This window comes from Rhopalosiphum padi, chromosome 4 (assembly GCF_020882245.1).
Source record: "Rhopalosiphum padi isolate XX-2018 chromosome 4, ASM2088224v1, whole genome shotgun sequence".
Taxonomy (NCBI): domain Eukaryota; kingdom Metazoa; phylum Arthropoda; class Insecta; order Hemiptera; family Aphididae; genus Rhopalosiphum; species Rhopalosiphum padi.
This window is the reverse complement of record NC_083600.1, coordinates 18,862,832-18,889,658: the sequence shown is the minus strand read 5'-3', so window position 1 is coordinate 18,889,658 and position 26,827 is coordinate 18,862,832. Positions and strand designations below refer to the sequence as shown.

The 26,827-nt window shown below is 27.0% G+C and overlaps 3 protein-coding genes across 4 annotated transcripts; 1 reads left to right on the top strand and 2 right to left on the bottom strand.

Moving 5' to 3' along the window:
- The first annotated feature begins 3,734 nt into the window (after positions 1 to 3,734).
- On the top strand, positions 3,735 to 4,708 carry LOC132930304 (uncharacterized). Its single transcript, XM_060996095.1, has 3 exons — positions 3,735 to 4,023; positions 4,086 to 4,251; positions 4,384 to 4,708. Exons 1-3 carry the CDS (start codon positions 3,849 to 3,851, stop codon positions 4,646 to 4,648), a joined length of 606 nt encoding a protein of 201 aa, XP_060852078.1. The 5' UTR covers positions 3,735 to 3,848; the 3' UTR covers positions 4,649 to 4,708.
- LOC132930303 (zinc finger protein 555-like) lies at positions 4,628 to 5,989 on the bottom strand. 2 transcript variants are annotated; one of them, XM_060996094.1, is made up of 2 exons: positions 5,730 to 5,989; positions 4,628 to 5,664 (listed from the first exon to the last, which is right to left on the bottom strand). In XM_060996094.1, exon 2 carries the CDS (start codon positions 5,521 to 5,523, stop codon positions 4,711 to 4,713), a length of 813 nt encoding a protein of 270 aa, XP_060852077.1. In that variant the 5' UTR covers positions 5,524 to 5,664; positions 5,730 to 5,989; the 3' UTR covers positions 4,628 to 4,710. The 2 variants fall into 2 exon arrangements, with proteins under 2 accessions (XP_060852077.1, XP_060852076.1); XM_060996093.1 differs by having other exon boundaries at positions 5,734 to 5,989.
- A 4,822-nt stretch (positions 5,990 to 10,811) lies between these two features.
- LOC132928740 (uncharacterized) lies at positions 10,812 to 26,145 on the bottom strand. Its single transcript, XM_060993604.1, has 10 exons — positions 25,521 to 26,145; positions 25,246 to 25,440; positions 25,113 to 25,178; positions 24,837 to 25,047; positions 19,208 to 19,478; positions 14,872 to 15,041; positions 13,685 to 13,783; positions 13,298 to 13,616; positions 11,417 to 13,188; positions 10,812 to 11,354 (listed from the first exon to the last, which is right to left on the bottom strand). The coding sequence occupies exons 1-10, from the start codon at positions 25,592 to 25,594 to the stop codon at positions 11,220 to 11,222; spliced, it is 3,312 nt and encodes a 1,103-aa protein (XP_060849587.1). The 5' UTR covers positions 25,595 to 26,145; the 3' UTR covers positions 10,812 to 11,219.
- Positions 26,146 to 26,827: the final 682 nt, after the last annotated feature.

The window sequence follows — 26,827 nt, the reverse complement described above, 5'->3', positions numbered from 1 at the left end:
CCTTCTGAACTATTTTACTCAGTCTTAAAAAATTGAAAATAGATTGGTGGTGCAAATTTAAACAAGTGGAGAAATTACATAGTATTGAGTTCGTGATGAAAGTGCATAAATTTAGAGTACTACAAGAGTCGACTTTTTCGTAGATTATAAAGGTTAAGTTACAGGGATCTGTCCCAATTATGCGCTATCTTATGTCCATTTATTGATGAAGAGTATACAAAGAAAATTTCTTTCGTTGACCTTCCTTCGTTCTGAATATCCTGATTATGCACCAGTGAAACAAGAGCTGAGCTTATCTAGTCTTAAATATCGCTGATTTGTGATTTACCATTAATTCCTTTCAAAATTGCTGTCTAATTATACTAATTACTCTTTCTGAAGTAAGCTTAAAAATTCCACGCATTCAACTAGAAAAACTGTTACTATTCATATTACTCTATACTTAATAACCAAATTTACTAGTCTTTTGTTCAATAAATGTTGAACCAATGTATTTATTTTCTTAAAAAAATAACTGTATAATGGTTTCAGTCTCTCTAATTATTCTATGATCTATTATTCCACTATTATTACTTGGAAAATCTTACAGGTAGAAACCCATAGCAATTTCCTCAAAAGTCAACATCTTATTTGAGTCATTGGTTCTATTTTTTAATGATGAACAACATGGTATTTTTCGGGACGAGCAAAGAGTTTCCCTATCAAGTAAATTTACATAACCATAAAGCAAAATATAGTATAACAAAACAGCTTAACAAACATAGCTATTATTGTATCATCTTTAATTTTAAATTATATTAGTTTTTACAGAATCAACAAAATTATGTAAACATAGATAATATGTTCTAAGAATGGATGGGTTATGAACGATTCAATTATAAAAGAACTGGCAAAGTATAATTTCAATCAATTTATATTACTTAATGTTCATATAATTTTTATTTTTTTATAATCTCAAATCAAAATGGTCTAATATAAACAGAGTTTAATTCCTATTACTTTTATAGTTATTGCAATTTGTGCTAAGCAAATTTATTCACCTTACGTTGAAGATTTAAATAGATTAGGAGGTATGCTTAGATAATTAAATAACATAGAATAATTATTGTAATTTTTCAATTATTTAATAATGTATACAAAAAAATCAAGAAGATTTTTAATTTTTGTAAGAAATAATAATGTAAAAATTATCATTTTGTAATATTTAATAGTTAGATAACAAATACTGATATTTTTTTTTTAGAATTTTGTGAAGGTAATATTTCTAATTAATTATAAATATTTAACATACATTGAAAATAGAGTAGTTATTATATAAAGTATGATTAAATTAAAAATTAAAAGATTGATATATTGTGGTTTTTAATTAAAATCAATTTAAGACCTATTTCATGAAAATAATAATGTCAAAAATATTTATGATTGACATTAATTATCATTTTAAATTCTACTTTCCGTATTCATAAATTACTATTGTACGATTATCTGATTCTATATTACTCATATATAACCTCTAATTAGGAAAGTATAATACTTAAAAAAGTATAAAATGAAATTTTTGATTTTTAATAAATTCCAATTAATAATTAATAAAGTATTTGTTATACACTTATTTTATATCCAAAAAACCGGATGTGACATTGTATTAATTTGTTTGACAGGTACCTACTTGATTGTTTAACCAATTACTAAACATTTAATAAGTCAATAATGAATTATACTCCTTAAAACATGATATTTTATAACTTGAGTCTTATCTAGTTATATTCTTATTAGTTAGTTTACAATAAATGAATCATAAAATAACTAAACTATGTATGATTCTAAAGAATATAATAATAATAATGTAATAATAATAAATTGTTATAATAATTATAATGTTTTTACAATTTAATTTTAATTATTTTAAAATTTAATAGATCTACTAAAAAAGTATGCTGGATTTCAAAGTAAGTAATTGTAATTCACAGGAAGTTATTTTATTTTGATCATAATTCATTTTTAAGTAATTAAAAATAATATCACACAAAATTAGAAGCATTGATATTTTAGATCTTTAAGATAAATATATAGATTCAAATAAACATACATAAATTAAAAATGTTTTTGGTATTTTTATACGTTTTATATTTCGATGAGAAAACATTGTATTTATAGTAATACGTATTTGGATTCCAAAATGTTATTTTTATACTATTCTTGTAAGTCATTAGTAGATTATATTTTATCATTATTTTGAACTTTTGTTCTTATCTGGAATCAACCAAAATATTTTATTTAGCTAATTGATTTATGTTCCTCGATATAAAATTTATATTTTTTTAATATAATATTAAAGACTGCTTTACTACTGCAATATTTTAATTTTGTTTGTTAACAAGTTTAAAGGACCTCTAATGTAATAGTTGTTTTTATGAACTTTATTTACAATACAAGTATTTAATAAATTTAAAATAGTTTTATACTTATAGATAATACAATTTTATAGATTGCTGCATTCCATTATTCCGTTTATAAATACGTACCCATCAATTTTTTTTTTAACTGCACTGCCTCTCATGTTATATAATATAAAACAGTTAAGGATTCATGTTATGTTGCTTCTAGAATACACTTTTTTTAGATAACCGTTTTACATAGAAATTATTATGACTAATATTTATTAAAAGATCATTATGATATCTCAGTATTCATTTCAAAACTTCCAGTCCTAAAACCTTTATGGTTCATTTTATATGACAGCTTGTTTTTATTTCAATTGTTTTTATTATAATTTTTAACGAACATTTACATACGAAGTATTTAAAATAAAACCAAATTTCATTTATCGCAACTATACAATATTAACGTAACCTTACAATATTCGTGAAATTCCACTAGTTAAATTCCAAAAAGTTACAAAAGCAGCCTCTGAACTTGAATAAATCACAAAATCAGTTAAGGTGTACATAATACTATTGTTATAAAATTTATAGCGTATAATTAACACAATAAATAACTTGATATTCAACGATAAGAAAATTCTTATTTTATTGTCATTGGGCGGTATAAAATATTCTTTTCTGTTTAATTTCAACTTACGGTCCACCCCCCTCCCAAGCTATATTTAAAAAAAATTGCATTTCGCGTAATTAAACATTCCAAGTAGTTATCCAACTGCTTAGGATCGCGGACAATGTGAACGCATAGGTGAAATATTATATGTATGAAATATGTAACGTGTGCACCGTACTAATGCTTAAATATTATTAAAAAGTTTAAAATTCACATTGATTAACAGAAATACAAATTATATATACACGGGAGTAAAGTTGAATATTTATCAAGTCTAGTAGGTACTATTTAGTCGAATATATTTGGTGAAAAATTCAAAACTGCAGTTTTTCGCTTTGGAATTACAACAATTAATAACAAAATCAATTTTTTCAAAAACTCGTTTCATATAAAAATTCCCATAGTTTTTCCCGATAGAATAGTATGGCATTACTTTTAGTTAGAAGCACGTCATTAAGAAGTGGTTCTAAAGTTTAAATTCTCAAATAAGTGATATACCACCCGTCCTAACCGTATAAAAATATAAAATTGAATATTGTAAACCGTATACGACAGTGCTATCTAGGCACAAAAAGTTAAGTATTTTACTTAAATATTCTTTGGTATTATTTTTTTTTATCCATGTTTTGGCAGAATTCCATATTATCCGTATCATTTTATGATTAAGAGATTATCACTTATCAAATTCATCACGTGCGATGTGAAATAATAATAAAAATATTTTTTAATTTTACTGTTTGTAATCGAAAATTCAAATTTGTCTTGTCGGCCATTACACTTTGTTTCTTCGAACAATGAGCGATTGCGATTCTGAATCGTTACTGTCCGTTGACTCAGCTACGAAAACTCGGAAAAAAGGAATTGTGTACTTGTCGTCAATACCGAAGTACATGAATGTTACGAAATTACGGGAGTTGTTGGGCCAATACGGTGAAATAGGCAGAGTGTTTCTACAGCCAGCTGCCAATCGTAATACATTACAATTTTTATTATTAAAAATGCATTTTTATCAACTTTGTATACTTTTTCAGCGAACCTGAAAAAGAGACCAGCCAAACATTTCACGGAGGGTTGGGTAGAATTCGAACGGAAAAAGGTCGCCAAACAGGCCGCGGAACTACTGAATGGCAAGCGAATAGATACCCGAAAGCGCAGTAAATATTTTGACAGCGTGTGGAATTTAAAATACTTGCCCAGGTAAAGTGATAGTTATTTATAAACGTCGTGTAAATAAAATATAATATAATATAAAACCACGTTTTGTTTTTATCAAAAATTCATTCATTATATTTCATTGATCTATATTATATTTATGATGATAACTTTCAGATTCAAATGGGTTCATTTGAATGAACGTTTAGCTTATGAAAAAGCTGTACGCAAACATCGTCTACGAGCTGAAGTATCACAAGTAAAAAGGGAAGCAAATCACTTTTCCTCCAATATTGTTCGAAGTGAAAAGAACAAGATGTATCAACAATCAAATATCAATATTAATGTTCGGCAAAGGTTGCCAGAAGAAGAATTTTTACAAAACAAAAATAGTGTACCAGATATTGAATCAAGGACAGAATTTTTATCAAAACTTTTTTAATTTGTAATAACTTAATATAAGTACATAAGTAATACATGTAAATAAATCAAATTTAACATATTCTAATTGATTTTTAAAGCTAACCCAGCCAACTTATTAGCCATTAAAAATGTTGGTTCTTTTTTTCTATGTCTATTAGCCATTGAAACGATTCTTCCATTTTGTTGATGGACTTTAATAATATGTTTTTCTAAACAACTTTTGTACTTAAATTCCCAATCACATCCAGTTACACTGCATTTATACGTTCTCTCTCTGTGAATCAATCGAACATGATTGTCCATGTATCTAAACTCAGCAAATGTTTTACCACATCCCAACTGAGTACAAGTAAAACTGGGCATGTGTATTTTAACATGTTGCTTTATTTGAGACTTTATTAAAAACTGTTCGTTACAATGATGACACACAAAAGGTTCGGAGTGGTAAGTGGCCATGTGTTGTTGGTAAAACGACCAACTAAATTTGTGTTCAGAGAGTACACATGATGGTATGTTACATTTGAAACGTTCATGTTTGAGAGAATGGAGTTTGAGATCATCAATATTGTAAAACCGTCGACCACAAGTCTCACAGCGGTGCTGTCTGTCGCGTACTTTTGGCTCTTTTATTTTGACCTGATGTCTGCGGAGGCCCCATGCTGTGTTGAATCGTCGATCACAATGATCACAAAACAGCGGCTGTTCTATTCTTGGATGATTTTGATGAGCCTCGATCACATGTCTCTGCAAGTGCTGCCGTCTATGGTAACCGCGATCACATTGAGTGCATTGGAATTCTTTGATGCCCTGGTGTCGTTGAATATGAATTCGTAAACGGTATGGACGACTAAACGTAGAAGTGCAATTTTCGTATGGACATGGATGTTTGGCCATGATCCAATTGATTGTTAACCAGTTGAGAATGTTAAATTATCTCTTTGAACCAAAGAGCAAGTCCAGTCATCAAGTTAAACATAATTTTTTTTAAGGAACAAAATTGAATACATTTATAAGTCATTATACATGTGGCTATAGCTGAAATCAATAATTATTACAATTTCAACCACTATTTAATCGAATAAAACTTATCAAATAAATACCTACACACTACGACTCGTTTTTAACAATATTAAAATATACTAATTTGTAATTAGTATTACTAAATATATAAATTAAATCCAACCGGCAACCACGGACTAAGATGAAATGGATTAGAGTTATAGACACTGTATTATAATTTAACACTATATTAATGTAAACACTAAACAGTGTAAATACTGAAAGTGAAAACAATAAAACGAGTAACGACTAACGAGTAACGACTAAAAAAAAAAACAATTTGATTTTCGAGAAGAGGTCCTTTACCTTATCACTTAATACTTATCAGTTATCACTAACGTGATCGTTTAACCCAAGGTTTATAGCACGACTGGTTACACAACTAGAACAAAAATGGCCCTTCCCGTTCAGTCATGAAAATGCATGAAGACCATAATATTATACAGGACGTATATCTTTAATCGTGATTTATAGTGACTTAATAAAGTCCAAAGGGGAGGGGAATAACATAAACGTATAATATGTCTATGGGGAATAATTAAAGATAACATAATATAAGTATTAAGTGATAATAGACGAGATTCAACAGATTTTGTTCAACAAGACGATTTTAATGAAATTATATATATCATTGTCTTTATTTTCTTAAGTTCTGAGTTTCTAACATAAATAATAAGTAAAGCACCTACCTACTTAACTTGGGAGGATTTGAGATTTTTGAGAAAACCCTAAACCACTCATTCATTTACTTATAGAATAATTAGGCCAACTTATTCAAATAATAGGTACCTAATCACTAATAAGTATGAAAATCCTGATTGAATGGCATAGGATTTGAATTTTTTCAAAAATTCAAAAATAACCAAAACATTTTATATGCAATTATGTTTTTTAAATTTTCAAGGTAGCTATTTTGTTGATTATATCTTTTAAAACAGTTCAAAAAAAAAAGGACAAGTGGATATCTCGCTGTATAGTAGAGATGGAGAGTAAGTCACTATAATGGATGTGAAAATTTTAATGCAATAACAGGTATCATTGTATACGAAAAAAGATCCTGAACGGAGATTTGTCAGTAGGATAATTAGTAGGATAGATTATATTATTACCTATATTTAAATTGTAATATATCATAATTTTACTCGATTTCGTAAAAAAATAATTCCATACGCTCATAAAATTTTTTCTATATTGATACTGGACTACTGGAGTTCTTTTTTACAGTTATTTGAAGAAAACATTATGGAAAACCTTGTATTGGGTTTTATAACCGTAGATATAAATTACAAAAATTTTATGAATTTTCAACTTCAAAATTCCTAGCAAATTTTCGCGATTTTGACATTTTTTGTAAACATTGTAACTTTAAATGCTTATAAACAAAAATTGTGACTAATTTTTAATTTTTTTTACTACGATAATTATAACTTATAATTAACCTTGTATTAAATTTTAAAAATTTTTTGGACGGCCAATTTTTTTTTTATAGTCATATCAAAAAAAAAAAACTTAGAAAAATCGAAAATTTCAATTGTCTATAAATAGCTTTAAAAAGGTCTAAATATTTGGAAAATTTAATCGTAAATAGATAACGCTAATATAAACATTTGTTGAAAATTGCAAGTATTTACAATGGTTCGTTTTTGAGTTACAGCAAAATAAAAATATCAATTTTGTCAAAAACTGATTAGGCGTAAAAATTCCCATTTTCCTTCACTTTTTTAGGGTTTTCCTGACGCTTTAGAAAACTACTAAAAAAACGGTAATTTGCCATTATACTCGTATATATATACAAAAAATATGGTTATTTGGTAATTAAAACTAAATCAAAACATATTTTAATGCAATTTACACACTTAATACTTCAATATATATCAAACAAATTATTATTAACTATTTATTCTCTTTTGTTTCGAGTGATATATCGATATCAAAAAAAGCTAAAGCAACCGATTCAGGACTTAATACCATAAATTATTTTTAAGTTTATTAAATGAAATTCTTCATATACTTTCATCAATTGTTTTATAGTTATAAAGTGTTTATAGTAAAATTAAGATCAATAGATATAAGGTGCGGAGGTGCGGTCGAAGCTATAATGTTGCATCAAACCATGCTTCAATATACGAGTATACAATGAACAAAAATATTGAAATGTTACATAGCCCTTTCTCTTTTGTTTTTGTTAATTTGAATTTATAGCGAAATAAATTTAGTACATGTAGTATACATTTTTTTCCATAAGTCGTTCCAATAATATACACTTACCATTTAGTTGACCAGTATTTACCGCAATTGTATCGACACTTAATGCTTTTAAATTTTTATAGATTTTTGAATATTCCTATTTAATAATGTATCATAAATTGCAGATATACTCATATACAGAATAACCTGCATGTCTTTGTAATTCTCTTTATTAATACAAATGTTATCCGTTTTTGTTGGTATTCGTGCTTTCTCCCAAAATATGAACACTTCTTTAATTAGAAACTTTACACTATCTCTTACATTAAGTTTTACAACGTGTAGTATGCAGATTGAAAAATAAAGTTCTCAATATCTACTTGAATAGTGGATGGTAATTTGCTTCCAGTTATTTCATTGCTTCATTGGTATAATGGTCGACTAAATATATTTTATCACGTAATATCCTAATCATAGACGTAAATAAAGAGGATTTGGTTGGGCTTAGCCCACCCTTCAACCTCTCAAGCCCCCCTAAAATGAAATAGGAATTGAAAACAAGCAAGTTATTGAAATTGTATTTTTTTATTGAACATTTTGGTATTGATAATTGTTATATATTTTCTTGTTTATTAAGGGTAAAGGTGTAATCTCATAACCCATTATCTCTGTTAAACTACATTTTAACTATGGGCTTGAGTCCACTCAATTAAATGGCTTTAGTTACGTCTATGATCCTAGTAGTCATTATTAGTCTTAAAATGAATAGCAAATACAAATAAGTATTAAACTATTAAACATATAGAACGAAATTAGAGCTGTTCAAATTTAAACAACGTGACAACGACGGAACACTATTACTACACTATAATTTAGTAACATATAGCCATATAGGTACACTCTATACAATAACGGAGAAATATGTACATAATCAACTTATTTTATGATGTCTATATTTGTAGGCAGTTAAGATAAAATTATTATACACTCATAATATTTGTACCTAATCGTATCTAAAAAAAAGGTTTAATAATCGACTTTACTAAAATGAATACTACAAAATAATAATTTTCTTCAATAATATTAAAACATTATAATATTATTGTATAACAATAAAATGGTTAACTATATGAATTAAATGAACTTTTTATATACAACGTTTTTAATAAGAAATTTAATTTGACATAATTTTTATTATAATTCTATCCTAGCATTTTTTGATATATTATATAATGGTAAATTACCGTTTTTTTATCATAATATTTATATTTAATAAATGTGACTCCAACAATGAAATGAACATTTTACATATATACATTTTTTAAGGAAATATAGTTTTATATATTTTTTATTCAAACATTTTTTTTTAACTCTAGTTGTCCAACAAATATATTTGAATAACTAAAAATTATCAATTTGGTCAAAAAAATTAAAAATTTTGTTCTTTACTATTTTTCATTGAAAATAATAGACTTACATTTTTTATTGAAACTTTTACGTTCTACAATTTAAGATCTATACAATTTTTACGCTAAGTACTTATCATATTTATTTAGTTAGGTCAAAAAAATAACAAAATTACCCTTGTTGGCTATTTTTCAACCCCCCAGGAGCACGAGAAGGAAGTGAGTAATCACAATCAAAATTAACCAAAATTATTTTCTTATCACAATGAAAAAAGTGAGGGGGTCCTACATCATTAATTTCAAAGTTCAAAAATAAGGACCACCCTAATGTATACATATATAAACAAAACTCAAAAATTTGTATCATAGGTAATTTGTTTTATATACTCCATACGAATATTTTTGCTGAGTACACAAGTACGTATAACAGGCACGGATTCAGGGGGGGTGGTGTTATGGGTACTCGGGCACCCCCTTCGTCTAAGCCACCAACAGGGATATTAAAATTACTCCAAAAGAAGTTATTGGAGAATTATATGTGTAACAATATATGTAAGAAATTAATATTATTATATTAATATAATTTTTAAGTTAATATTTAATAAATACTGATGTTTGAAAAAAAGTTAGCTCTAATAAATTAAATAGAAAGTAAAAATTTGTACTTAATAAAATATTATTTTTTTCGAGCACCTCTTGTTAAAATTTACTGGATCCGTGTCTGACGTATAATATATAATTTCGATATAGAAATTATGTTCAATGTTTCAGTATTTTCGATATTATTAATATATATTATATTTTCGGTATTCTGTTTTATACACTTTAAATTTAAAAATACGATATACCGGTATACAGTGCTCGATAGTAATATTTACATCCTACATGTTACAGTAAAAAATAAAAAAAAATAATAAAAATCAACATGCAAAATTTATTTAATATAGGTACTAAAAAGATAACAAAATTAATAATTATTGTTTTTGATATAAAAAATTGTAAAATTCGTTACTTATTCAGTCATACTAGAGTCTCAGAGGAGCTCAAATTGGTATATCCATCGGTATTACCAATAGCAGTTAGAGAATTTACCTGTTCGTAAAACCTTTTTTCACGGGAGCCGTTTGGAATGCGCCGTTGTACATTTATCATTTGCGTAGGTACATTCATAATCAATAATCATAATAAATGCAATTATAAATCTCCAACTAGTAATGGGCTACTATTCTAAAAAATGGTTTAAGAGATAACTTTAGAATGTAATTATACCATAGGTGCGAGTAGATTTTAGTCGCAGAGTATGTGACTACAGACTAATACGTTAATGTTTCAGTTGTTTCAGTAAAGGATTTGATTTGTCTTTTAGGGGGGGAGGGGCAGTATTATTTTGGTCTGAAAATTCTACTTTCAACTTTCTACCCACTTACTGTAGACTCTAAGGGGGAGTATGGCCCCTATGGCTCCTCCCCCTAAACGCCGTGCCTGAAATATACTTACAATTTAAGATTTTTTTAAATAATAAATAGAGAATAAACGTTTTTTAAAATACAGTTTATTACATCGGTAATGTTTATGGTAAAAAAAAAAAACAGTAAAAAAAATATATAATTATGTATAAATTATTACACTAGTTGCAAGTCAAATTTAATCTACTCATCCGATAAGCCAATCTTAACTAAATTATTTAGTAATATTAACATAACCTTTTTTACTTTGTATTAAAAGACAATTAACAATTATATTTTTAAAACTATTTTAAAATTCAGAATACCATATCATGAAATAATAATGTATTATATTGAAGATTCTATAAATAAATACTACAGTATTTTCACATTTATTTAAAAAATGAGAACAGTATGGCTTAAAATTATAGGTTTTTAAGTAATTATAAATGGCAAATAAATACACTTAAGAATACATAAATACAATGAATTATTAATGTTCATTATGATTCATAACATTTGAAATTCCAGATGGATCCAAAGTATATAATACCTTATTATTTTCATTTTTTTTTATTTTTTGCAACATTTTCCTGGCTTCATTTACTCTTAATTTCCTTTCAGAGATCTATAAAAATATATATAAGTAAAACATAATTTTATTAATAAGCAATTATTATATACACTTACCTTGTTTTCAAGACTTGCAATAGTTTTTGATTTATTCGCAATTATTGTTGTAATTTTTTGCATATCTTGATTTTTAATAATATTTTGACAGACAGAACACAAATCAATATCGGTTAGATGAGGTTCAAAATAACCAATACATTCATCATGATTACATCCATCATTACCAGAACATTGTTGAAAGTTATCAATTTTTTTTAAAAGTGTTTCCAGCTGAATCTTTGTTTTAATAGGAATATTGTGTTGGTATATCTTGCCATACATTAGTATAGTTGGCACCAAGCTGTTAGAAAAATTAACTTTTTTCACAGTTTCCTTTAAATCATTTAATTGACAAAAAACTGTTGAGTTTTGTTTATTATTATGTATACTCGTCCAAGATACAGGTAGTGTAACAGTTTTAGAAACTTCGTAAATAAATCCATTATCTTTTTCTTCAACTCTACAATCATCTTCAGAGTTGTTTTCATCAATTAAACATTCTGAGATATTTGTACTATAATTTGAATTAAAATCATTTGGCATTGACTTTAATGAATAATATGTATCAATGACTGGATTTCTTATTTCATGAGATTTAGATAATTCTAATAAATTAGGCTTATATATGGGAGAGATAGCTTTTATCATTTGATTGTTAATGAATTTTGGATAAATTAAATTATTGGAAGACAGTTGATTCGGTATACTTGAGGTTGAAGCTGATTTCTGTTCATATTGTGTTGAATTATGTTGTGATATATTATACATGGCACTACTTGTGGATGGAATATTAGGTATTAAAGAAACAGACGGATAACTATTATTTGTAGTTAAAGAAGGGTTATGTTTAAGTTTTGGTTGTAATGTAATCGACATAGAACTTTTAACAGAAGTTTTTGAATATAAACTAACTGATGGTTCTATTGCTCTATTACTCTCCAATGGTTCCAAAGTAATGGACAGCGAACTGTTAGCTGTAATCTTCTTAAGTTTTTGATTGAGATTTGACATTTCAATGGATAAAGAATCATCAATAGAAGTTGGTGAAAGAGGTAAATCATCATTATTTTCAACTAGTTCAGGTTTTATTTTTAGTTCTGTAGTAGGAAAAGCACTAAATTCTGGGTTTACTGTACTTTGTTTTGGTGTTGTATCCCAGTTCTGTTCATACTGTATCAAGCTCGATTGTAGATTATTATGCATAGAATTATGAGTTTCAGTTATTTGTTCAAAATTTGTTTCTAATGAGTCAGACATATTATCATTTGGTTCCATTTTTACCATTGAAAAATCAACAACAGGTTTTACAGGTTTTTCACTAATAGTCAGAGACGTATCAGACACATTAATGGGACATGTTTTTCCTGAACTTGAATTAATAATAGAACTGTTATCTGAAGTTGTTGGATACATACTATAAACGTTAGACATATTTTCAGTTAGTATTTTTTTTAATATTGGCTTATAGGATTTAACAACTTCTTTACTATTATCAATTGCTGAGATCTCTTTATTCGTGTACTGCTCATCATTAGATTGTAAACGAAAAGATAGAGAACTATTGGCTAAAATTTTTGGAAGTACTTCTATGAAGGATGACTTGAAAGTATTTGATGTAGAAACGTTATCAATATTCTTCGGAAGATTATTAGTTTTTACAGTATTTGATTCTAATGTTGGATTTAAATCACAAGTTGAAACATAATTATGGGTGCCATTTGTAGCAGATGTATACACATTATCTTCATTTCCAGAAATATACATTGCCTCGGTAGTTGTATTTGATTTATCTATAAAACATTGATATATTAATAAATAGAATTATAGAATTATGAAAATAACTTTTAAACAATTTATAATATTAATTTTAACTAATTTTTGTAAGAATATTTTACATACTTATTAAATTTTTTCTGATTTTTTTTGTTGACAAATGTTTTTTATTATTATTAGCCCTTGGTCTTTTTTTTCTACCTTCATATGTTTTCAATGGTAGATCGTTAATTTCTAATTGCTTAGTAGTAGTTGTTGACTGCATAGAATTAAAATGCATTGGTAATGGCATAGCATCACCTAGTAGTACATTTACTAATTTTCTTATACCATTAATATTCAATTCGGTAGAAATTATGTCTTCGGGTCTGAAATGATTTGCACAAATAGGGCTGTTCCCAACTAACTTTAAGCCTAATATTGAACTCCAATCATCTAAAGAACCCTACAAAATTAACAATAAACATTACAAATTATTTTAAAATATTATTTATGATTAATTATAAAAATTACCTGGTTTGGGCTGAAATATTGAACATCAGGATTTTCAGAATTGTTTGTATTTGCATTAGCCATGCATCCTGGTACACAACACACAAGTTTATTAGTGTTCTAAATTAACAAAATAAAAATTAGATTAATTTATAAATAAATATAATACAATATTAAAATAACAAATCATTAATCCAAAATAACTAAAACTAATTCTGTTCACAATAGTTATTTTTCAAAACTGAAACTTAATAATATTTCAACTTTTTGTTTATAAATATTGCAAACAATTACTATGCTTAGTCAAAAACTTGAAAATTGTATATAAGGTTAATAAAACATAATGGAAAGTCACTATTTTGTAGTTGAATGCACACTGTCATCGAATAGGGTACTATAATGAATGTGTTAAATTTAATTTCAATGATAAATCACAAGAAAAACATTTCAGAGTGAAGATTGTCAGTCAGCCTATATTAATAGGTAATTAATTTGACAATTGATTTCAATATTAGTAATATGGTCAGCATAATAGGGATTAATAAGTAATAGTTTAAAATTAAACTAAATATCTTGAAATGTTGTTGCGGATTGAAAAATATAATCATTTACTTGAAAATTTTAAGTCTCTACAAATTATAAAAAAACGAGTTATAAGGAATCTTGTACTATATTTTTAATCGTTTCATTATCTATAAAAATGAAACATTTTATAAACTTTATCAATTTTATCAACTACAAATTCTTGCAATTTTGACAAACTGTGCCAGAATTTAACTTAAAATGTTAAAAAAAAAATTGTGGCAAAGTAATTTTATTAATTATAAATAGCTAGAAGAACAACTCTTTAGTATTGTACTTCTTTGTATTGAATTTAGTATAAACACATAAAAAAACACATTGTAAAACCAATATATTCATCGCTCTATTCAGAATCTAAAAATTAAAAATCTAAAGTACTACAAATTATTAACTATTATGCTGTTTCCATTATTGTAGTTTTTTAAAACAAAAACGAAAATTAAATATTATTGATAATTGTATTTATTGCAACACAGTAACAGAAGTAAGACAAAAGACAATTATAAGGATGAAGTAGCTCAAGATATAAAGATGTGGAAAGAAATTTGCTGGAGAAGAAAATAAAAATGTATTTTTTTTATAATTTAATATGATATTATTAATGTATAATTAATTAAATGTTATACCGTAATGGAACAACCAACTTCGTACGTAACATATTCATTAGGAAGTTGGTTAGTTTCTTCATTTTCACTATAATTTGAAGACAGAAAAGGTGGTTTATCCATAAAAATAAACCCATTATTGCTAGATGAACTTGTTGATGGAATATTTTTTTCATCTATTAAACTTGTATCTGTTAAAAGTATACATCATATTTTAGATATTTAACTAAACTAATATTTATTTACATTTTTTCAGTTATAGTCAGTATGAGGTGGTTAAAGATCCAAAATAATTATACATATTTAATAAAAGGCACTACAAAATTAAAATGTATCTGTTTTTATACTTCCTATTAGTTATCGACATTGTCGATATCTGAAAATATGGCCTAAACATTTCAATATAAAAAAAAATTGACTATACTATTATATTAATTGGAAAAAGCAAGAAGGACTAAACAGCATGGTTTTTGACTAATTAACAGCATAATACAGTGGATTCTGCTTAATGTGGGCACCGGTTAATATGGGCATCCGCTTAATATGGTCAAAATGGTCTGGTCCCAATATAAATGTATATTAACAAGGTTAAAAAAAGCCGCGTAATATGGGCACTCGATTCGGTTTATGTAGGCAATTTTTATTTTATCATAGTGTTAGAATATACACATATGTATTTAAAAACGACTAATTTAATCGGGTTTCGTCATATCTGTGAGATTGTGTTTGTCGAAAGTAATAAAAAGCACTAGGTGCCATTTAAATTTTAAAACCCTTTTCTGCATATTGTACTAAAAATGGCACAAATTAGTTTTTCGTAGTTTCTATTGTTGAAAATAAAGTTACAACATTACTATATATACGGCCAGTTACATCTACCTAGCAGTAAAATTGTGAACTTCAGATGAAAAATAAACGACTGAAAATATTATTGTTGTGCAAAGTGAAAAACTACCCACTTTATGTTACAACAATAACAATTTGATACTAATGATACTACCGCTTTGGTAAAAAAAAATCTATTTTGTAGTACTTTTTGTCTAGAATATTTTAAAAATAAGTATAGATTTTTAAGTATAAAACTTATTGAAATATTGAAATATATTTCATAACCTAATTATGTGCCACAAAAATTAATTCTTAATCAACTTTTAAGGGTACTTTCACTTGAATATTTTTTAAATATTTTTCCCATCCTCCCAGTGTTTTTTACATTTTTATCGGGAAAAATAAAAATTCATGCAGAAAAGGATTTTGTTGACTTTTTAATATTATAATTTTTTTTTTTTAATCAATTTCGGTTTTTATGGGCAACCGCTTAATGTGGGCAAACAGGGTTAGTCCCAACGTGCCCACATTAAGCGGAATCCACTGTATTTAATTTTTTAATTTTTAGGACAAAAATATCAAAAGTTAGGGGCTAATTATCTTTTTTTGGAGGTTACAAGTGACATGTAAAAACCTTAAAAGTTAACTAATAACCAACAAACACATGTCTTTGTATCCTATATTATTAATGTCTATGAAGAAAAAAAAACTCTGCTACTATGGCTATTAGTCATAATAATGTATCGAACACACATAGAGAATATACTAAAATTATATTTTTATTGTGTTAAGTTTGGTATCTTGTAGATCCCATGTATTAAAACCATTTGTTGTTGGTGATTTTTTTTTTTTTGTTGTATTTTAGGGCTAGTTTTTCTTTAATATCCATCTATCCAGGAATCCATATGAAAATTATTATTATTTTATATATATATAAATATACTATTGAGGCTATTCAGGAAGTCATGTCACTGAGTATAATGTATTTTGAGTGTTCTTCATCTGTAATAGTGTTGCCTACATTATTGTTGTTTAAATTTTAAAATTTTGTTATTGATGATAAAATTTAAACTTTATTGTTTCTTTTCATTTAGTTATTTCTAGATATTTGCTGAAGATATACACAATGAGGTTTGTTTAAAACTTTTGTTCGGTTTTCATTTCGTGATGGTCAATAAAAGTTGGTCTTCTGTTCTCCAGACGTGTCCGGCCAATCTTATTCTTTGGCTCTTAAGTGTGGCAGTTATATTGGACTTGTTAAATAAAATATTCAGTTCTCTGTTTGATCTTATTTCATAACCACCTTCTTCATTTCTCTTTGGTCTAAATATTCTACGAAGGATTTTTCTTTCCAATATCATTAATTTATATTCGTCAGATTTGGTAGACACTCATGCTCCACAGGCATACAGTACAATTGGTCTGACGAGGGTCTTATAAAATAACCTTATTTTTGTTCTTCTTGATAATTTTTTAGATTTAAATAGTTGGACGAATGAGTAATAGCATTTGTTGCCAGCTGTGACTCTTCTGTTTATTTCTTTGAGGCTATTTGCCTGCGAGTTTATATCTACTCCTAGGTACTTAAATTTTGAAACTGTTTCAAATGACATGTCTTTTATTGTTATAGAGTTTTGTGGGTATTCTCTTCTAGATACAATCATGAATTTGGTTTTGTTTTCATTAATTATAAGTCCAATCTTTCTAGCTTCCTCACTTAAAATTTTGGTTGTTCTATTCAGACTGTCCTCTGTCTTTACTCTTTCCTACTGTGACTATGTCATATGCGTATGCGGCCAATACGATCTGTTTCTATACTCAGACCTTGTGGCTCTCTTTCCAGAATTCTTCTAACTACCAACGCAATATTGAATAAGACGGAAGACAAAGCATCACCCTGTCTTACCCCTGTATTCACTGTAAACTCCTCTGATATTGTCGATTTAAACTTCACTTTGTACTATGAGTTTAGCATACATGCTTTCACCATTCTAATGAGTTTTGCTGGTATTTCTAGTTGGATCATTACGTTCTATATCGTACTTCTTACTATCCAGTCGTAGGATTGTTTGAAGTCTATAAATAGAAGGTACACGTCTTTATCAAATTCATGACTCTTCTCCGTTATTTGTTTAATACCATGTATTTGATCAGTGGTGGATTTTTCAGCCGTAAAAACCTGCTTGATAATTTCTTATTATCTCTTTAGCATACAGTTTTAGTCTATTTAAAATTATGTTCAAGAGAACTTTATACGATGTGTTGAGTAGGGATATACCCATGTAGTTTTTACAATCTATTACATCTCCATTTTTATAAATTGGGCACAGTACTGAGACCTACCATGGTTTTGGTATTGTTTCTTCTTTCCCTATTTTATTTATCAGTTGTTTTAGGTTCATAATTATAGTACTTTCTCCTTTCTTTAAAAGTTCCGGCATTATTGAATCTTTTCCAGGTGCCTTTCCTTCCTTAAGCATTTCGACTGCCATTTTAACCTCTTCCGATGAGGGTTCTTCTAAGTATTGCTCTACTATGACAACATTATCATCACTCGTTTCTGTTCGGGTTGATACATTCAACATTTCCTCGAAGTCCTTTTTGAATTCTTTTGTTACTTCTTCTTTATTGGTAATTAAAGTTCCCTCGTCATCTTTTATTATTGTTGATCTTGGTTTAAATCCGTTTTTAATCTCGTTTGCCTTTTCAAAGAATAGTTTTGTATTATTTTTGTAGCTATTTTCAATGGTTTTTATTCTTGCTTTTTTCCACATTCTTTTGTTTTTTCTAATTATCTGTTTTGTTTTTCTTTGTTTTAAGGCTAGATCCCATTTATTGGCTTCACTTGGATCTCTTAGTACTATTGTTCTTGCATTGTCTCTTTCTAACATGGCAAACTTACATTTTTCATTAAACCGTTTATTTATTAGTCGTTTTCCTTGAAATCCCAGAACTTCCTCTGCTATTCTCTTGACTGACTTCTCTGTTTTTTCCCACATCTTATCTATACTGCTCTCCTCTTCTGCTGATCGCAGTATATTATTTAGCTTATTTTTGTATTGTTCTGCTGTATAGGGGTTCTTTAGTGGTTCAATGTTTCAATTTTTGACAGATGCTGCTTTTCGCTCTTTCCATTTTGTTGATAGCCTAAGTCTGACTTTGGTTTTCACAATGAAATGATCTGATATTCCATACTACTAGAAACTAACTTATGATTTTAAAAAAATTTAAATTTGTTTACTATTGTATACTACACTCTGTTTACAATAAGAAGGAACCTTGACAGCGACTAGTTTTCATCACTAGTGGTCAGGTAAAGCTCGTCAAATTTCTTTTTTTTTACATCAAAACATAAGAAGTTTTAAGTTTTGAAAAAAAAATAAAAAGTTTAAACATTACTACACTTTAAAACATAATATAACTTTGTATTTAAATAAATTTGATACCTGATCTATTCTTATAGAATATTAATTAATACATAAAACAATTAAAACAAAATAAAATAACAAATTATTTATTTATTTCTTACCATTATCTAAAAATAATGTTGGAACAGCATCATATCTTAATCTGTTCTGCTTTTCTGAATTCACGAAACAATCATTTTTAAAATGTTGGCCGCATACTTTTAAAGTACTTTTTACTTTTTTAGTAGGATCTAAGCCTTTTAATCCACATTTTTCAAACCAAAGTTTTCTCATGTTGACATCACTAGGGTAGCCAAAGAAACTGAGATTTTTTGAAGATCTGTTTCTACAATTTTTAATAGAACAGCGTATTCCACTTCCCAAACTGTGATCCTTTAAAATTTAAACATATTATTCAATAAAAAAAAAAAAATATTAATTAATATTAGAAACAGTTTAGATTCATTGACAATTGCTTTGAAGCAATTTGAAAAAGAAGATAATGATGTTTCTAACTACCATCTAATAGTTTTGTTTAGTTATAGTTTAAACTTTTTAATTAACAAGCTGGGTTCAAAGAGAAGTATTCACTTTGCAAGTAAGTGTTGGATTTGACTTCATACATAAAATCTAAATTCCATGAATACCTTAAAATTGGTTACTGTCTTTGTAGACGTATAATCTGCCTGTAATATCATTGTCCATTGAGGATATCATATTGCGAAAAGGATTATTCTAAAATTATGTCAAGACATTTCAAACAGGAAGTTAATAAATCTTATTAACAATATGTTGATAAATAGGAACTTGGTAGCTAGTCTAGAGTCTAGGTCAATAAAAAGTAAATGGAAAACAACACTAAATGATAGATTACAAGAAGGTTCGGAACCAGCCAAATTACCATTCAACCTCTATGTACACAATATGCTGGAAATTACATAATCTGTTATAAATTTAAAAAGCTAATAATTATTACATAATATTTTGTCAGCTTCATTTATAAAAGTTTACTTTTTATTTAAAACTAATTAATATTTTAAAACAAACTTAAGGGTTACTATATTTTTTTTGAATAATTTTTACAGGAAAAATCCCAGGGTCAGTTACTAGTTTTACTATCCTATAACTGAAATATGGTACACAAAGGTCAGCAATCTACGAAATACTTTTATAAAGCAAAAATTTATGTTTAAACTAAATATTATAAATTAAGAGTAACCAAATAAATTATTGATGAACGTGATCATCAATATTAGTAATAATCTATCTAGGAAAATAATTTAAAAATAGATGTTGACAGATCAGTAATGTTCATGTTATCTAATCAGTGATTTTATTTGTACAAATGTACGGTTGACCGACAATTTAGTCAAATCAAAACTTGACGTCAGTTGTAGACATACTTGTGGGCAGTGACAATTGATAATAATAAAATAGTTCATAACAATATTCATCAATAATTGCATTTTCCCATAATATTATCTAACTATTAACATTTTTCCAATTTAGTAGTACCTATATATTTATATATAATATGATACTTTATCATTTGGTTTTCCTGTGAATGGTAGAACACAGTAATTTATTGCTTGATAGTTGCCATTACTGTATTGTTAATTGACAACTAAGAAACATTGGTGTGGAGTCTTATTTAATATTAATAAATAATATACCAATAATATTGTCTTCATTAAATTAATTACTGTAATATAGTAGGTAGTGTTCAAATAAAAAGTAATAAATAAAAAATATGTTTGTAATATTGTTGATAACAATTCTAAGCATGGGTTCATACATGCTCATGAGTGTGTTGAGATATTTGATAAGCAAACTACATACTTTTAAAAATAATAATTATATTCAAGTAAAATCAGGTGTACCAATATTAAATTATTAATCGTGTCTTATTTCAACAGAACATAGTAAATAATATTAAAATTGTATTGTAATCAGATGTGCAGAATATTGAACTACAAATTCTACAATGTGTAGGTATTTATAACATTTCTGGGCATGAATTGTGTACAAGACAATAAGTTAATACTTTATAGCACAATATTTTTTATTTTTCATAGATTAAAATGAGCTGTAATAAGACATAAGGAGAACTTATGATTCAGCTGCTAAAAAAAAAAAATACAAGAAGAATTTTTGAAGAAACAGTGTGCTGCTTTAAAGAAGTTTCCTGGTTTTAATTTAAAATCAGCTACTTCTTCAGAGCATAATAGTTAGCATTATGATGTTAATATAAATGATGATAATTCGAGTTTTCCAATTATATCGTTTACTTCAACCTTTTGAGGTACGGTTGAAAGAGATTAACTTGGTGTAAAACATTAAGAATTTGCATAGGTAACATAAAAACCTCAGCAGGGTTGGGCCAAAATACTTATAAAAAAGTATTATGATGCAGTGAAACCTCTATATAGTGGACGGCCATGGGGAATTAAAAAATATCCACAATTTTTGCACATCACTACTTAGGCTATCAAATTCAAGATGTGTTAATACAAATTATAACTGAAAAACATAAAACATACTGAGTAAAATTAAACAGTTAAAATATTATTCGACCATAAAAGATTCAACACCCATTATAAATCAAGAAGTTTCAATAGGTATTAGTATAGTTCTTATGAATTTAGAAAAAAGTGAGGATATAATATCCATACAAAAATATTTCTTAACCTTTATCGATATACACTCAACAACAGATCTTAATCTTTCAAATACTTTAAAAAATCAACTAGATGAATATGGTTTAAAATTGTCAAATTGTAGAGAGCCAAGTTATGACAATGGATCAAACATGATTGGTCTCTATAAAGGTGTTCAGTTCAGAATATTACAAAATAACCCAAGAGCTTTTTTTTTATCATGTACTGCTGCTCACAGTCTAAATTTATTTTTAAGGAGTTATACCTTAGTGATTACATTTTTTTGGATACTTTGGTAGAATATAACATTTTTTTTCAGCATCTACTCATAGATTAGATATATTTAAATATCACTGCAATTTATACACTGTAAAACAATAGTTAAAGACAAGATGGAAAAGCCAGAATAATAGTGTCAAAGCCATGTTTTCAAGTAAAAAATGTGATGTATGCATTAAGTGCAATTTTAGACTTCTCATGAACCAATTACTAAAACTGAAGCATTATCATTGTTGAAAAAGGTTGGAAGTCCGACTATTTGGTATGAAAAGCTTACAGAAGTAAATATTGTAAGTAATAATTTTCCTTTGAATTTTAAAAATCCTGATATGCAATTAGATATTTTTAACTAACATGCAAAAGGTCTTATTGTATTTCTTGAAAAATACCGAGACACCGGATTTGAAGAAGCAATAGAAAACGGTTAAACAACTGGCAATTGCTATTAAGGTTGAACCTTCATCAAAGAAGTAGGTACAGAAAAAAAAACATGTAACTAAGAAAGTGTTGATAAAAGTGTTTCAAGAATAGATCTATGGGAAAATTTTTTAGTTATTTTGGATTCAACAATAGCGTCTCATTGTCAAAGTAATTTAACCAAATAAATAATTTAAATTTAAATTTATTATACAATATAAGCAAGTTAAAAACTATGCCTGACAAAGAAATTTGAAAACACTGTCAAGATCTTCAAATAATTTTAACAGATGGCAAAGATAAAGATTGATTGATTTACTTCTAATTCTTCGAGAGATGGTAGATAACATCATGACCACTTTACAGACATTGGTATGGTACATTGGTTAAAAAGTCATAGGGGTCATTATCAAACGATGAAGTTTCCCAAAAAATTTAATTAAAAATTCTAATAGCTTATTTAGCAGCAGTAGAAAGAAGATTTTCAAAATTAAAATTAATAAAAAATTTTCCAAGAAATAGTTTGTCATAATTCAAATTAGCTGGTTTAGCATTAATTGACAGTGAAATTGGGGATAGTTTAAGCTTAGAAAATATTACTTTTGATACTTTTGCAGTACAGAAAGTTAAAACATTTTTTTTTTATTTTAACAATTATTATTTATCACCCTTATTGGTTATTGTAATTTTTTTTATTCATTAATCAGTTTTTAGTTTTCATTTTTATCCAATAACCTATTAAGTATAGATTTAGACTATGTAATATATTATGTTAATTTGTATACATAATAAAAAATTTACAGTAATGGAAATATAAAATATTTAATGAACAGTATTTAAAAAAATGTTTAGTTATAAATTATACAATTATTACAATTATATAAAATCTTGGCTAAAATATTTTTATTAAGTATTTGCGAATAAAATATGGTAATTTGGATTTAGATCAGAGTTCCGTGTTTATAATTTGCACGGGGCCTCGCAGATAATAGCGCTGGCATTAAATAACAATACAATAAATCACATAATAAACTGTAGTTTAACAAATGGTATAGTACCTGATGAACTTAAAGTAGCAAGAATTGTACCAATTCATAAAAATGGGGATAAGACAGATTTTATTAATTATAGACCTATATCAATAGTAGGAATTTTAGCTAAAATCCTTGAAAAAATAATTAAAAATCAACTATTAAATTACTTGGAGAAAAATAAAATAATATATCATGGGCATTGGGCAATACGGCTTTAGAAAAAAAAAATTCTAATTACGTTCTTGGACTTAGAAAAAGCATTCGACTCAATTAGTAGACAATTATTACTCAACAAGTTAAAAAAATTAGGCAAATATACATGGCATTATGTAATTCAATACTACTATACGGTATAACATGTTGGGGAGGCTCTAATAGAACAGACATAAATACATTACATATAACCCAAAAAAAGATAATAAAAGTAGCGTACTCCTTGCCATTAAAATACCCATCAGGTGAATTATTCAAACATACAAATATATTACCTATCTATAAATTATACATTCTACAAATTTTAATAAAATCTATACAAAACAACACACTAAATGCTATAGAAATAATGGACAGAAGAACAGGTAAATACATTAAACTGTCATAATATACGTTTTTAACAAATTCAATAAATTCCCCCTATCACATGGGGAAAACTATATTCAACAATTTAAGTAACGGTGCAAAGAGTCTAATAACAAGTTTATGTGAAAACCCATCAAATAATACCAATGATACAGTTAATAAAAATCAAATAAAAAAGGCTATAAATAAAATAGTTAATGAACTAGATGAGAATGTGTGTAGGTATAAATGAAATTTTAAAAAGTAATAATTATAGTAAGTATAACTATAATATCTTATCAGAATATGTATATGTTAAATGTGTTACTAAAATATATTCCACTAAATTTTTTTACTACTGTATAATATTAATTAATTAAGTCATATTTTTAATTGTATAAGTATCTTTTTTAAAATTGTTTTACTATTATAAGAACTCCGTATACCAGATACGAGCTTAGCTCAGTTGGTATACGTATCACTGTATCAGCTATTGTTAATGTATTCTTAATATAATAATTTACTTATTGTATCATATAATTGTAATTAATTTCGGTTGAAAAAAAAAATAAATTTACGTGACTAAGCACTTATATTAGAATGTATAGAAACCCTAACACAATAATAACTTATAATTAATATCAAACCTTAAGGTAATTATTTAAAATATCTGCAACTTATTTGTACTAAAACAATATTTTACAAAATAAGCTACAGTGGTGCGCTTGAAAATATTCTAATTATATTTTAAGAACTCACAAAACATCCGACTATAAGACTCTTTAAAATTATTATATTAATTATACCTGATAAACTGGTACTTGAACTGATTGATTGTTTTCATTAGCTATATCGTTAGTTATATATGTAGGAACTTTTCTCTCAAATCGTTCAGTTTGAAGTCTCGGCATATTTTCATAGCTCATGTCCTCATTAGTTGTAGTAAGTTTAATTTTTCTAGATGACCGTCTTGGCGATTCAAAATTATTTATAACAATTTCTTCAATTTGTTCATCTCTATAAATTTTAAAAAAATAACTATAGAAACATAATCTTCTGAAACAAGACTTCCATTAACTCACATTACAAGATTTTGATTCATTGGTAAACATTCATTACTGCTAATTTGCCCATCATCATTTAGAGTACTAGAACATCCAAAAATAAAAATATAGAAAATAAAAAAAATAAACTATAGAAATCACAAAGCATTACTTATTGGAAAAATTATCATCATTGTAATTTTGATCAAAAGGTTGGGGAATAGTGTTAGGCAATAAGAATCGTTTTGCTCCAGGCCTATAGTCTTCTTCTAAAAAATGATCACTACATACACGATGCCAATCATTACACTGTTCAAATCCAAAAACTTTAAGCCACCTTCTCCTCTTATATTCATTCTTAGGGAATCTATGTTAAAGTTAATATCAATTAATATAATTATTGTAGAGTACTTGAGAAAAAAATGAATATAAACAATAGATACTTACGTATGATAAATAACCTCAGGACGTGTGTACCTAGTATTATGAGAAATATTACCACACACAATACACTTATGCATTATTAAAATGTAGTGTTAGACAATAAATATAAAGTAACAATCATAAAGTGCAACAACCAAGACCAAGTTGACTAATCGGATATTCAACAGTCAGTCATATCAATAGACAGTAATCTGTATCCTATGCAATTAACTTAATCAGAACTCGATCACAAAGGACTGCTGTAATTCTATGCGTTTGGGGTATAAATTTTCTCTTAGAGGGCGTGGTAGTCGACTTATTTATCCTTAGAGTTGCTGAGTACTGAGTAGACGCGAGACGCCAGTGGCCAGTCGCCAGACGGCCAGACGGGTCAAACGAGTCCATTTCAATCACAAAAGCATTATTAAATTATCAGGAAGTGAAACCATTTGTAATATTTATATTCACATTCACAAATTTGCCGAGATGGTACTTTTATTGAAAGTCACAAAATATTACTATTTAGCCACACATTCTGTACAAAAAAAATGATTCATTATTTAGTAAAATTAGTTAAATAACTATAAAATTACACAAAAGACAAATAGCTTCAACCACATTCAGCGTTACTGGCTTACTGTGTTAGCGTTAGCGGCTTAGCGCTTGGGACCTGGAGCTTGTAGTCAGTTTATATTATTACCGCGGTCTTGTTTTATTACTCTATGGTATACCTGATTGCATACCACGGCTCAGTGTGACCGCTTTGGAAGTGTTGGCAATATCCACGTGATACAACTATTACATATATTTTACTTTTTACCAGGTGAACCACGAGTTGTCTAGTGTTCACGAACCACTAACCAGTAACCATTATCGAGTATTGACTAAAATCATGACAAAATTTATTTGTTATTTTGTCATGACTAAAATGAGTATTGGCTATTAATTTATTGCTGAATAGCGAATGCTGAATGCTGATAATTCGGAAATAGGAATCGGGAATTTCATCGATAATAATGTTATGTTAATAATTATTACTTTTGCTTACAAAATATACATAATTACGTAATATATATTATGATTGGCAATTGGCATGCATAATAATTATAAACTTCAACTGTCTTGACCATTCCAATCATAATATAAATATTTAAATTGTAGATTAATAAAAAAATATACCCAATCTTAGAATATAATAAATAGGTAATAATTATCAACATAATAAATATTAATATTATGATTTATAATAAAAATATTGATCTGGTATTCTGGTGTGCTAGTCGTTCAGCAGTGTTGTATTAGTTGTTATATTCTGTGTTAGTAGTCTGTAG